This window comes from Sinocyclocheilus grahami, unplaced genomic scaffold (genome assembly GCF_001515645.1).
Source record: "Sinocyclocheilus grahami isolate Dianchi unplaced genomic scaffold, SAMN03320097.WGS_v1.1 scaffold4.1, whole genome shotgun sequence".
Classification (NCBI taxonomy): domain Eukaryota; kingdom Metazoa; phylum Chordata; class Actinopteri; order Cypriniformes; family Cyprinidae; genus Sinocyclocheilus; species Sinocyclocheilus grahami.
Genome location: NW_015505183.1, coordinates 1,339,967 through 1,353,380, shown reverse-complemented (window position 1 = coordinate 1,353,380; position 13,414 = coordinate 1,339,967). Strand labels below are relative to the sequence as shown.

The 13,414-nt window shown below is 38.9% G+C and overlaps 1 protein-coding gene across 2 annotated transcripts in view; it reads right to left on the bottom strand.

Annotated features, from left to right (window-relative positions):
• Nucleotides 1-13,414, bottom strand: part of LOC107582492 (platelet-activating factor receptor-like) — a 44,786-nt gene that overhangs the window by 21,493 nt on the left and 9,879 nt on the right. The window contains exon 1 of one of the 2 annotated variants that reach the window (XM_016268362.1): nucleotides 2,856-2,920. The exons of the other annotated variant lie outside the window; for it this stretch is intronic. Within the exon in view, the coding sequence (XP_016123848.1) occupies nucleotides 2,856-2,902 (47 nt within the window). The 5' untranslated portion in view covers nucleotides 2,903-2,920. Of the gene's footprint in view, nucleotides 1-2,855; nucleotides 2,921-13,414 lie in introns of those variants that run through there. 2 annotated transcript variants of the gene reach the window in all.

Sequence of the window (13,414 nt, the reverse complement as noted above, 5' to 3'; positions counted from 1 at the left end):
ACAACCACCAGCGCATTAAATACACACACACATATATATATATTTATTTATTTATTTATTTATTAGAAATGGATCGTACTCACCCACCATGGTTCCCGCGCAGGAGCCCCGTTCAATAAGTGACCCGAGGAAGTCTCTAGTTCGGACCATCAGTAAAGGTGGTCACTATGAAGCCATAGAACCAACCAAACATCATTGGTCCAGCCTAGGAGACTGTAATGCAGGAAGTTCCTACCTAACCTCGGTCAGGTGGAGAGATGGTGGTTATAGGGGAATTAGGAAAGGGAAGATAAGGGCAGATGTAAGACCCCCGAAGGAAATGAGTAGATACTCAAGTATCACTCTGATCCGGACAAAAGCGCTGACGCCTTGTCTGGATCACATCCCTTAGGTCTTGCCTCCCTCCCTTTGAGCGCGAGCCGCGACACTAGCCTTCTGTGCCTGTCTCTGATCCTCAGACCAAGATGGGCCAGGACCCCTGTGTTGTTCGGGCTCAGACCTGGACCTTTATGAAGCACTGCCATCTTGTGCAACGAAGCGACAGCCTGACTGCTGCGTATGCCCTGCCATTCAAGCGAGATGTATCCTGAAGGGGCTTAGATGGTCAGGAGGGAGTCTTAAGAGAGGATGTCTCACCATAGAGAGATAGCTAGCCAGCGTCTCTTCTACGGGGGGCATCTTCTCATAGCCGTTTTCGCGCATCGCCTCGATGTTGGCATAACTCGTATGCTGGAATCGATGGATGCGTGAGGAAAACGGCCTCTTCCATTCCTTCTTGATTTCTGTATGGAGATCAGGAAGAAAGGAAGGCTCACCTGAGCTGGAGGGTTACGGCCAGAAAGATAGCGCTCATTGAGACGACCTCGCAATGTCACTTTCTTGGCCCGCTTCCATGGTAAGTCAAGCCTCCACAACTTCTAAAACCCATCATACGCAGGGCAGGAGGATTGGGAAGGCTCAGCCTCAGCTTCTTTGCCCTCCTCAGACATCTCCTGCTCTTCCTGGGTCGAACTCAGCAGAGCACTGGCCGCTGGATCAGACGTATGTATTAAATAACATTATCCTTCAGCGGCTCACTCTTGTCACAGCCGACGAGCACGTGGGGGAAAGCCCCTCTTTAAACTCATCGGCCAGATCCACCTGCGATCCCCACAAGCTCATTCTCCTCTGCACCTCAGCAGTGGCGGGTCCTGAACCGCGGGGAGCCGATGGCTGCCCCTCTATCCTCGAAAAGAGAGACAAACGAGAGCGGAGCTTTTCATTGGAAAACGCTCACAGTGAACGCAGATTGCCCTCTCGAGGAGATCGCATGTGTGCTCCTCGCCCAAACAAAAAACGCAGAGATTGCGTGTGTCTTCAGATGTCAAATAACGACGATACGGATGCACACATCCTCTATACGCCTTGCTAGTGCTCACCATAATGAAGGAATAAAGATCGCTCTTACCACGGAAAAGCACACTTCAAACAAAATGGTCAGTGAAGACGAAGAAGAGGATGATGTGTTCTCCCGGAGCCTATTTATACTATAGTCGCACCGGTAGTCACGTCATGCCTGTCGCCTGCCAACGTGTTGTTGGTGTTTTTTCAATGTATGCTTCAGACACGGGTCACGATGAGGCGTTCCCCATAGCGACCCCTAGAGGACGCAGTTCGAAGTTCCCTTGAAAGGGAACATGATATTAATCATATCATATAATAAAATATAATTTGTTGTTACTACTGTAAATATATATTCAATTATTATTGGATCTCCTTCAATACTTTCAGAATCTTTACTTATTAAAATGATTTTGTTTCTGTATTTTAAAATATATTTTTTATATTAACATTTTAATGACCGTATATTTATTGAACAAAAATTAATTATTTTATTTTTCAAAATAAGCAGAAAATAGTACAAACTTTGCTAAAGTGATTGTTTTTAACAAGTATTAACATTATTTAAAAAAAAACATTATTTTAGCTGAAATATTTGTATCAATACTGTGTGCCTTTTACCCCATGCTGGTGAGCCTTTTACCCCGTGTGTGGGGTAAAAGGCCCCTCTTGCCACCTCAAACATTTATAAGATTTTAAAACAAAATAAACAACTTCAATGATTTATTTTCACACAAAATATGTCGCTCCATTAATGTTCAATACAACGTAAATATTTTTTCTGCAATTATACATTTTAGGCGCAGTGAATAGCACATTTTTTCTTAAGGTGGGCTTTTAGTCCCGTTGTACCCTATATTATACAATCTCACACAATAAAACCGTGACAACATTATATAATATATGCTTTTTTCGGTGTGGTTATTCGATATACAACCCGTGTGACAACTAGCCCCGGTCTCCTCTATAACTGATTACAATAGCAATAAAAACTATGCGTAATTGTAACCATAACCACACATAATATAGCATTGCTTATTTGCATTACACCGCAATGTTTGCAGTAGGCTACACTAATAATAAATTGTTCATTTGTACATTTAAGTTAATTATTGCACTGTATGAGACATTTTTATTGCATATGAATCATACAGTGGGCTTTTCCAGCATTACACGTGTCAATATTCCATCCTCACCAAGGATTTTTGTCTTCTTACAACGTTAACGACATTAAAATATCGTAGTCGATACTGAAACATCAACAAACTGTTGCGTTTTACATAACAATAATGCTGCTGCTCTTGGTTCGTATCTGATCACAAGTTTTGTCTAAACAGAAGATAACTATAAAGTGAACACGCGGTCTAAACTGCGCAAAATGATCTATCATCTAGTCTGTTGCACATGAAGAAACACACGTTTACGTGTGAATAGCTTTTAAATGAGCACAAAACTACGTTTATGTTCTAACCTACCTTGAAATTCCGGTGAATGTGTTGCTCGACCGCTGCGCTCTGAGCATTCACGCCTTCAGCGCTCAGCTTTTCACGCATAGCATAGTCACACCTCTCCGCCCCCCCCCCTCCCCCTCCCCCTTTTAAGAAAAGTTTGAACCAATAATTGATCAAACACTTTTGGTCAATCTAGGGTCAATCTATAGTGACCTCTTTTTTTAAGGGACAACTCATTAAGTAGAACTCTGACAGGAACCTTCAAAGCCTTAGGCTGTTCAGCAGGCACGTGCACATGCCCTTTTTGTCCTTACACTCCGAAGTGCCCTTTTTTTTTGTTCTTCTTCAATAAATCAATGCTATTGGTCACCCTTTTACGTCTGTCTGTCTGTCTGTTTTACAAATATATTTAGCGAATGAAAGGTATTAAAAAGAGTTTGTGACTAAATCTTGTTGGATCCGCTCAAACTGTCAGTAAACCTCATAACTCCACCCCCTGTCTTGACTGACTGAGTGCAGTGAACTGAAGTTCCACAGCAGAGCAGCTGAACGTCTTGCAAGGGTAAATAAATATCTTCTTGTTTGTATAAGTACAGCGTTGTCTTTACGCAAGAAACACTAGTATGTCTACTGTATAAAGGCTCATGTTTTATGTATTTGAGGTCTGAGACCGGACCTGCGGAGAGAGGGCATTTGCCATCTAAATTAGTCATAGCCAATAGCCTACACTTAAATAGCCTGTGCATACAGTAGCATTTCATCTTTTATAAAATGACATTTTGGCCAAACGTATTTTACAACAGGAAAAACTGAGCGCCCATATAGCTACAACAAACTTTGTAACCTGTTGATCAAAACGTAATGTGATGCTGCCGTTTTAATGATGGACAAATTGCACATTTGCACACACATTCGCTGGTCAAAAACCCGGCCATAACTGCATTTGAGTTTGACACAAAGCGACTGAGTGTTCCTTGTCAGCTAGATAATAGTTGATGATAGTGTATCTGCTGATACACTTAATTAATTAATTAATTTATTATTTATTTAAAAGGGGGGCCTCAAAAGGTCTGTGCACGGCCCTGCTGTTCAGCCAAACCTGAAAAACCAAGACCAGAGCACATACAGTGTGAGCCGGACAGTAGAGCCCTCTAATATGGTCATTTGGCCCACAATCCTTGGCTACTATTTATAGTCATCTTATGTTTGCTTAATAAAATTCAAGAGAAATGGGAATTTAAATGGCCTCCAGAAAATGCGTGACCAGTGTGGCCTCATGGGACCAATCGGACCATGAATCCGTCCCATGTGCATAAATAAAAGTGTATGAACAAAGTAATTGGAAAACCCCAACTTTTATTAACATTTATGGTCACACTTTAGTTTAGGGACCAGTTCTCACTATTAACTAACTATTAATTATTACTTTTGCCTCAATAAACTCCTAATTTGTTGCTTATTAATGGTTAGTAAGGTAGTTGTTAAGTTTAGGTGTGGGGTAGGATAAGGGATCTAAAATATGGTCATACAGAATAAGGCATTAATATGTGCTTTATAAGTGCTAATAAACAGCCAATCTGCTGGTAATATGGATGCTAATAATAGTGAGAACTGGTCCCTAAACTGAAGTGTTACCACATTTATTTATATTCTCAATTAAACATTCTACTCTACTAATTACTGTTACATGTTGCGTGCGTGGAGGGTTTTAAAACAGATTATGCAACATTATGTCTGGAAGGTTGGTGATGCATTGCTCTTTCCCAATATAGGAAACAATGACAATTTATTGTGTAATGGTACATTGACAGTTACACTTAAAGACATTTACCTTTGTACTGTCCAAACTGTATATAGACTTCAATACACTGTAGTTTTAATTTCCACAAAGCTATGTTTTTCAGGTTGTCTATCCTGATTTGTTTATTGCTGATTTGTCACATCTGTATGTCAGTATATTGCCAATAGTGTGATGTATTTTAAGTGCTTAGAAACCATCAAGACAATCTGCAGGAAGTGCAGGAAATGTTTTCCCATGTCCTGTGAAACACATTTTTAACACTGCTGAACGTACAGGCACGAGACCCACCCTTATTATTTTGAAATCAAGCACGGGCCTGGAAATTACTAAACGATTAGAGACTCCCCAAATCACTCTATTGTTCAGTGGTTTCCTAATGGAGGATGCAGTACATTGACATTAACCACAGCAAGAGATAACTGCAGATCCTGAGCTGGCTAAGGTTTTTGTGCTTTTGCCTCTTGGGTCAAGAAACTATGGTGTTTAATTTCATTTGTGTGCTATCCGCTGACTGTTGACTTAGGCAAACTCTCATTTGAAATCCTGTTATGAATATAAACAACCATTTTCTGAGTAGCCTATCTCTGAAGATTCTCTTAATTGGAACATGACATTTCCAAAACTGTGAGAGCAATGGTTCATTTGTGTCTTTTTATAGAGGCCCAAAGTTGAAATCAGTCAATGAGCTCAATTTTCTTTTCCCCCAGCAAAAACAATGCATGTTGGATCAAGGTATTCAATAAAAACCAGGCAGATTAATGAACATGAAAAAGGTTCTGCTTCTATTTACTATGTTTATGTAATGAGATGAATAAAATATGCATATCAGTTCTCTTTAACAATAACTCCTAGTGGATCTTGTAACATGCAAATGATGTCTACAGCAGAGATGCACCTAAAAATCTCTAAATGAATATGTGCAATCTGCTGATGAGAACTCAAAAACAAATTTTACTCATGTTCACAGTTATTTAGGGAAGTCCAGTATGTGAAAGGCAAGCCTTGATATGTCATGCAGATTATCAAGTTGAAACATGAAGTAATGGGATCACCACATGACATTTCTGAAAAACTAAAACATTTTCTGTTCGAGTTTAGTTTCAAATGGAGTTGATGGCAAAAAACCTCCATAATGACTTGTATGAAGCGTCCTCTTTCAAATAAAGAGGATGAATATTGTGTGATAATTAGACCTCTAATGGGTCTTTAATGGCTGACATGGGCCAGTGAAATTATCATCATCTATGTAATGCATCATTAGTGGTTTTGATCACACAAGATACTCACAGATCTTCTCTGTCTCTAAGAGTGATGTCAGTTCTAAACATTATGCTTGAAATACAATTACTTCAGCCTATGATCGACACACCCGTTTTTATTAGTATTTTTATTATTGTACACTGTTGTCAGGAATAGTCCAGCCTCGTCAGGCTCATAGGCGTAATTTGCGGGTGGGACGGGTGGGACGGGTGGGACATGTCCCCACCACTTTTTGCCAGGGTCGATAGTGTCCCTACCACTTTTTGAAAGTAATTGAAAAATATATTGCGGAAGGTATGTATTAAAGGGAAAACAAGATCAACAAATCATTCTTCATAATCTAATTAGGGTGATAAAAAAAAACATTTGACTCCTTACGCATGCATAACTCGTGCAGTGCAATAACGACGTGATTTGCAGCTGTCGCACTTTTCGTAATGTCATTAGGCTATAGCATTTTATTTAAAAAAATTAGAGCTTCCTTGTGCTAAGTAGGCATGCCCTCTACTAAAGATTTTTCTAGTCAACTATTCGCACGTTATATTAAATTGATTAATATAAATTAATAATATATTAACCATACTTCAATATAGGCTATAGGCAGACATATTAGGCTAGAGCCTATTCCGCGCTCAAGTTCGCGCATAAAGCAATTGCCTCAAAGCACCGACAAAGTAAGTACAGTAAAAGACCGCTTCTTAAACCAGAGAAGGTGAACATGTTGGTGAACATATTTTTGCTGTTTACCTCACGTTATGCTATGGAGGCTCTCTTTTTTTTTGATTCCTCAGTGTTTGCTAAACGTTCTGTAATTTATTAGTCATTATATAGCCTAATACAGCGTGTAGGCCTATGCCATGCCTCATCTTATTCGTTTTTGTTAATAACGTTTTGTAAGCTAGTTTGTCATTGAATCTTACTGTTTTATTGTTGTTGTGCATTTTAATAAAAAACAATGAATCCATCTTTTTTTTTGTCTTAAAAGGTGAAAGGTGTATAGGTGTAAGCAAAATAGACAATTATATTTTATTGTAAAACCTGACAAGATCATGAAATCGAAAGTGAAAGCATCTGAAGCCCCGCTTATAACATGGCAAAAGAGGAACTCCCGTTCACAAAATTCAAATCACAAATAATACTACTGATGAAAAAGAACGGGTTGAATGTTAACTACTTTCGTTTCCATATAACTATAAACTACAATAAAAGTTCATCAGCATGCATTGATTAATAGCGAAAAAAAAAAAAACATGCTCATGCAACCAACTGAGAAAGTTAATCACAAAAGAGCGACCAGTGGGAAGAATGAGTCTTGAGCCCTGAATTGCCCAGCTCCCTCTGTCAGTGATCCAGCACCCCCTCAGCACCTGCGTTCAAAATTCTGTCGCTGCCCCTAAGGTACATCGCTGTATTTTTGAAAAGCAAAATTAAGTTTGTCCAACTCTAAACCCAGTCCCCAAGTAAACTAGGTTATTAAATAAAAAACTAGCAAAACGAGTTGTGCAGTGTCCCCACCACTTTTCAAAGCAAAGTTACGCCACTGGTCAGGCTCAATCACCTCACAAACCCGTTCACAATCGCCGGAGTACTAATCAGCCGCACCTGTCACCACCTCATCAACACTAGCTCAAATACTCAGTCACTGCAGTCACACTTTGTCTGGTCTTGAGTTCACTATGCTACTCCTTACCTGACTCACGAATCTGGACTCCTACCTGAATACCTGTCTCTGTGCCATCCTCTTCAGCCCGATCCTAGAAGGAACCCGCCATCACGTGATCCCTACCATTCATAGACCATTGCTTTAACCCGTTTGTTCTCCATCTCCTCTCTCAGCCCCTCTTCAATAAACAACCCTGTTTACGTTACCTCTCCGTCCTTGGTCATTCTGTACTGTGACAACTGTACTGTAGTATACTTCCTGTAATCCACTTGCATTTTACAATATACAGTAAATATACTTTGTAAAGATGCATACAAACATAGACACACTCATGACTGGTTTACTATCGTTGTGGGGACTCTCCATAGGCGTAATGGTTTCTATACTGTACAGTCCGTATATTCTATCGCCCAACCCTACACCTAAACCTACTCCTCACCTTTCTGCATTTTTACATTCTCAAAAAAAAAAAGAATTCTGTATGATTTATAAGCTTGTTTCCTCATGGGGACCTCATTTTAGTATATATATATATATATATCTGAAGGTTTACCTTCCAACAAGACAATGACCCTAAGCACACAGCTAAAATAAAGAAGGCGTGGCTTCACAACAACTCTGTGACTGTTCTTGAATGGCCCAGCCAGAGCCCTGACTTAAACCCAATTGAGCATCTCTGGAGAGACCTAAAAATGGCTGTCCACCAACGTTTACCATCCAACCTGACAGAACTGGAGAGGATCTGCAGGGAGGAATGTTGCATCTTGTTGCAACTTGTTTCAACTTGTTGCATCTTGTTGCATCTTTCCCAAAAAGACTCATGGCTGTATTAGATCAAAAGGGTGCTTCTACTAAATACTGAGCAAAGGGTCTGAATACTTAGGACCATGTGATATTTCAGTTTTTCTTTTTTAATAAATCTGCAAAAATGTCAACAATTCTGTGTTTTTCTGTCAATATGGGGTGCTGTGTGTACATTAATGAGGAAAAAAAATTAACTTAAATGATTTTAGCAAATGGCTGCAATATAACAAAGAGTGAAAAATTTAAGGGGGTCTGAATACTTTCCGTACCCACTGTATATATATATATATATATATATATGTCATGTAAAAAAGAAAGGATACCCTATTGAATTCCATGGTTTTCTGTATCAGGGCATAAAAAAATATCTGGTCTTTGGCGGGTCTTAAATTTTGGAAAATAAAACCTCAATTGAACAGCAACACATGACATATTGCACCGTGTCATTATTTATTTAACAAAAATAAAACCAAAATGAAAAAGCCATGTGTGACAATGTTAGGACACCCTTACTATTAACATAGGAATTAAGAGGGTAAGTAATGGTCAGACACTGCTAATCAAATGCCTTTGATTATATGATCATCAGCAAGTGTGAGCACCTCCATAAAAGCAGAAGTTTTGGCAGCTGGACTGGAGCCTTCAGGTGTGTGTTAACACAATGCCAAAGAGGAAAGGCATCAGCAATGATCTTAGAGAAGCAATTGTTGCTGCTATCAATCTGGGAAAACAGAATGGAAAACCATGTGTGACAAGGTTAGAACACCCTTACTATTAACATAGGAATTAAGAGGGTAAGTAACAGTCAGACACTGCTAATGAAATGCCTTTGATTATCAGCAAGTGTGAGCACCTCCATAATTCAATTCAATTCAAGTTTATTTGTATAGCGCTTTTCACGATACAAATCTTTGAAAAAGCAACTTTACAGAAAATTAAGTTTCTACAATATTTAGTGGTAAATAAAAGCAGAAGTTTTGGCAGTTTGCTGGACTGGATCCTTCAGGTGTGTGTTAACATAATGCCAAAGAGGAAAGACATCAGCAATGATCTTAGAGAAGCAATTGTTGCTGCTATCAATCTGGGAAGAGTAATACGGCCATTTACAAATAACTTGAAGTCCATCATTCCACAGTGAGGAAGTTTATACACAAGTGGAAGACATTCAAAACAGACACAAATCCTCCCAGGAGTGGATATCCCAAGCAAATTCACCCCAAGATCAGACCGTGTAACACTCAGAGAAATGGCAGACAACCCAAGAACTTCACCGCAGACTTTACAGGCCTCAGTTAACATGTTAAATGATAAAGTTCATGACAGTACAATTAGACAAATATGGGACGTATGGCATGTTTGGAAGGGTTGTGAGAAGAGAAAGCCTCTTCTCTCTAAAAAGAACATGGCGGGATAGCATCTGAGTTGCATCTGAACAAACCATAAGACTTCTGCAACAACACTCTTTGAACAGAAGAGACCAAAGTGGAAATGTTTGGCCATAATGCACAGTGCCATGTTTGGTGAAAACCTAAAAAGCATATCAGCACAAACACCTCATACCAAAAGTCACAAATGCTAGTGGAAGGCTGATGATTTGGGCTTATTTTGTAGCCGTAATGTCTTATATAGACAGGTGTGTGGCTTTGCTAATCAAGTCCAATCAGTATAATCACACACAGCTGGACTCAAATGAAGGTGTGGAACCATCTCAAGGATGATCAGAAGAAATGGACAGCACCTGAGTTAAATATATGAGTGTCACAGCAAAGGGTCTGAATACTTAGGACCATGTGATATTTCAGTTTTTCTTTTTTAATAAATCTGCAAAAATGTCAACAATTCTGTGTTTTTCTGTCAATATGGGGTGCTGTGTGTACATTAATGAGGAAAAAAAATTAACTTAAATGATTTTAGCAAATGGCTGCAATATAACAAAGAGTGAAAAATTTAAGGGGGTCTGAATACTTTCCGTACCCACTGTATATATATATATATATATATATGTCATGTAAAAAAGAAAGGATACCCTATTGAATTCCATGGTTTTCTGTATCAGGGCATAAAAAAATATCTGGTCTTTGGCGGGTCTTAAATTTTGGAAAATAAAACCTCAATTGAACAGCAACACATGACATATTGCACCGTGTCATTATTTATTTAACAAAAATAAAACCAAAATGAAAAAGCCATGTGTGACAATGTTAGGACACCCTTACTATTAACATAGGAATTAAGAGGGTAAGTAATGGTCAGACACTGCTAATCAAATGCCTTTGATTATATGATCATCAGCAAGTGTGAGCACCTCCATAAAAGCAGAAGTTTTGGCAGCTGGACTGGAGCCTTCAGGTGTGTGTTAACACAATGCCAAAGAGGAAAGGCATCAGCAATGATCTTAGAGAAGCAATTGTTGCTGCTATCAATCTGGGAAGAGTAATACGGCCATTTACAAATAACTTGAAGTCCATCATTCCACAGTGAGGAAGTTTATACACAAGTGGAAGACATTCAAAACAGACACAAATCCTCCCAGGAGTGGATATCCCAAGCAAATTCACCCCAAGATCAGACCGTGTAACACTCAGAGAAATGGCAGACAACCCAAGAACTTCACCGCAGACTTTACAGGCCTCAGTTAACATGTTAAATGATAAAGTTCATGACAGTACAATTAGACAAATATGGGACGTATGGCATGTTTGGAAGGGTTGCCAGAAGAAAGTCTCTTCTCTCTAAAAAGAACATGGCGGGATAGCTTAGGTTTGCAAAGCTGCATCTGAACAAACCATAAGACTTCTGGAACAACACTCTTTGAACAGACAAAACCAAAGTGGAGATGTTTGGCCATAATGCACAGTGCCATGTTTGGTGAAAACCTAAAAAGCATATCAGCACAAACACCTCATACCAAAAGTCACAAATGCTAGTGGAAGGCTGATGATTTGGGCTTATTTTGTAGCCACAGGACCTGGGAACCTCACAGTCATTGAATTGACCATGAACTCCTCTGTATACCAAAGTGTTCTACAGTCAGATTTGAGGCCATCTGTCCAACAGCTAAAAGTTGGGCCAAAATTGGATCATGCATAAGGACAATGATCCCAAGCCCACCAGCAAATCTACAACAGGACAGCTGAAAAGAAAAGAATCAAGGGGTTGCAGTAGTCCAGTCAAAGTCCAGACCTCATCCTGACTGAAATGTTAGTGTCCTAACTTTGTCACACGTGGCTTTTCCATTTTGGCTTTATTTTTATTAAATGAATAATGACACGGTGTGATATGTCAAGTGTTGTTGTTCATCTGCAAGCTTGCCGCTGCAAGATTAATCTTTAATGAGCCGAAAAGAACACGTCACCACTCTGTTCATCAATTTGCACTGGCAACCAGTAGCTGCTCGCATAAAATTCAAGGCATTAATGTTTGCCTACAAAACCACCACTGGCTCTGCACCCATTTACCTAAATTCATTGCAGAGTTATGTGCCCTCTAGAAGCTTGCATTCTGTAAGTGAATGACGCATTATTGTGCCATCTCAAAGAGGCACAAAATCGCTTTCATGGACTTTTTCATTAACTGTCATGAACTCCTCTGTATACCAAAGTGTTCTACAGTCAGATTTGAGGCCATCTGTCCAACAGCTAAAAGTTGGGCCAAAATTGGATCATGCATAAGGACAATGATCCCAAGCCCACCAGCAAATCTACAACAGGACAGCTGAAAAGAAAAGAATCAAGGGGTTGCAGTAGTCCAGTCAAAGTCCAGACCTCATCCTGACTGAAATGTTAGTGTCCTAACTTTGTCACACGTGGCTTTTCCATTTTGGCTTTATTTTTATTAAATGAATAATGACACGGTGTGATATGTCAAGTGTTGTTGTTCATCTGCAAGCTTGCCGCTGCAAGATTAATCTTTAATGAGCCGAAAAGAACACGTCACCACTCTGTTCATCAATTTGCACTGGCAACCAGTAGCTGCTCGCATAAAATTCAAGGCATTAATGTTTGCCTACAAAACCACCACTGGCTCTGCACCCCTTTACCTTAATTCACTACTTCAGACTTATGTGCCCTCTAGAAGCTTGCGTTCTGCAAGTGAACGATGCGTTATTGTGCCATCTCAAAGAGGCACAAAATCACTTTCATGGACTTTTTCATTAACTGTTCCCTCCTGGTGGAATGACCTGCCCAACTCAATCCGAGCAGCTCCCGAGCAGAGTCCTTAGCCATCTTCAAGAAATGCCTAAAAACAATTCTGTTCCATCTTTATTTGACCCTCTAACTCTAGCACTTTCTATTCTATTTTAATTTTACTTTATATATTTATCTTCTTTTTTTATAAAAAAACAAAACAAAAAAAACGACTTTCTATTTTTTCTATTCTATCTACTTGTTTTTTTTTGTGTGTGTGTGTGTGTGTGTATAATATATATACCTTGCTACATTACATTTGCTTTAGGCTAACTGAGACTTGTCATTTGCACTTATATATTGTTGCTCTTTTGTTAGTTTTGACTGCTTTTATTGTCCTCATTTGTAAGTCGCTTTGGATAAAAGCGTCTGCTAAATGACTAAATGTAAATGTAAATCTGAGGTTTTATTTTCCAATTTTTAAGACCTGCCAAGGACTAGATAATCTTTTTATTATGTCCTGATACAGACAATTCAATAGGGTGTTCTAACTTTTTCACATGACTGTATGCATATATATATATATGTCTTGAAAGACATATATCATATTGAAACATTTAAATATTTATAGCCATAGTTTACATCAGGAAATACTTACAGAGTACACTGTTATATTGACAACATGAAACACTGACACTATAGGAACGAAGGATTTTGAGCAAGTTACAGGCTTTTGCAGGTAATCCACTGTATGGTGCTCTTTGTACAAATTGTTTTGAGAAATGCACATACCGGCTGATGATGCTTTTAGAAAACCCAACACAAGTGACTGAGAAAAACTATAATGCATTTGACAGAGGTTATTAATTAAATGTTAGAAATGAAAAATAAATCAGATTACTGAACTAAATAAATTATTATATATATA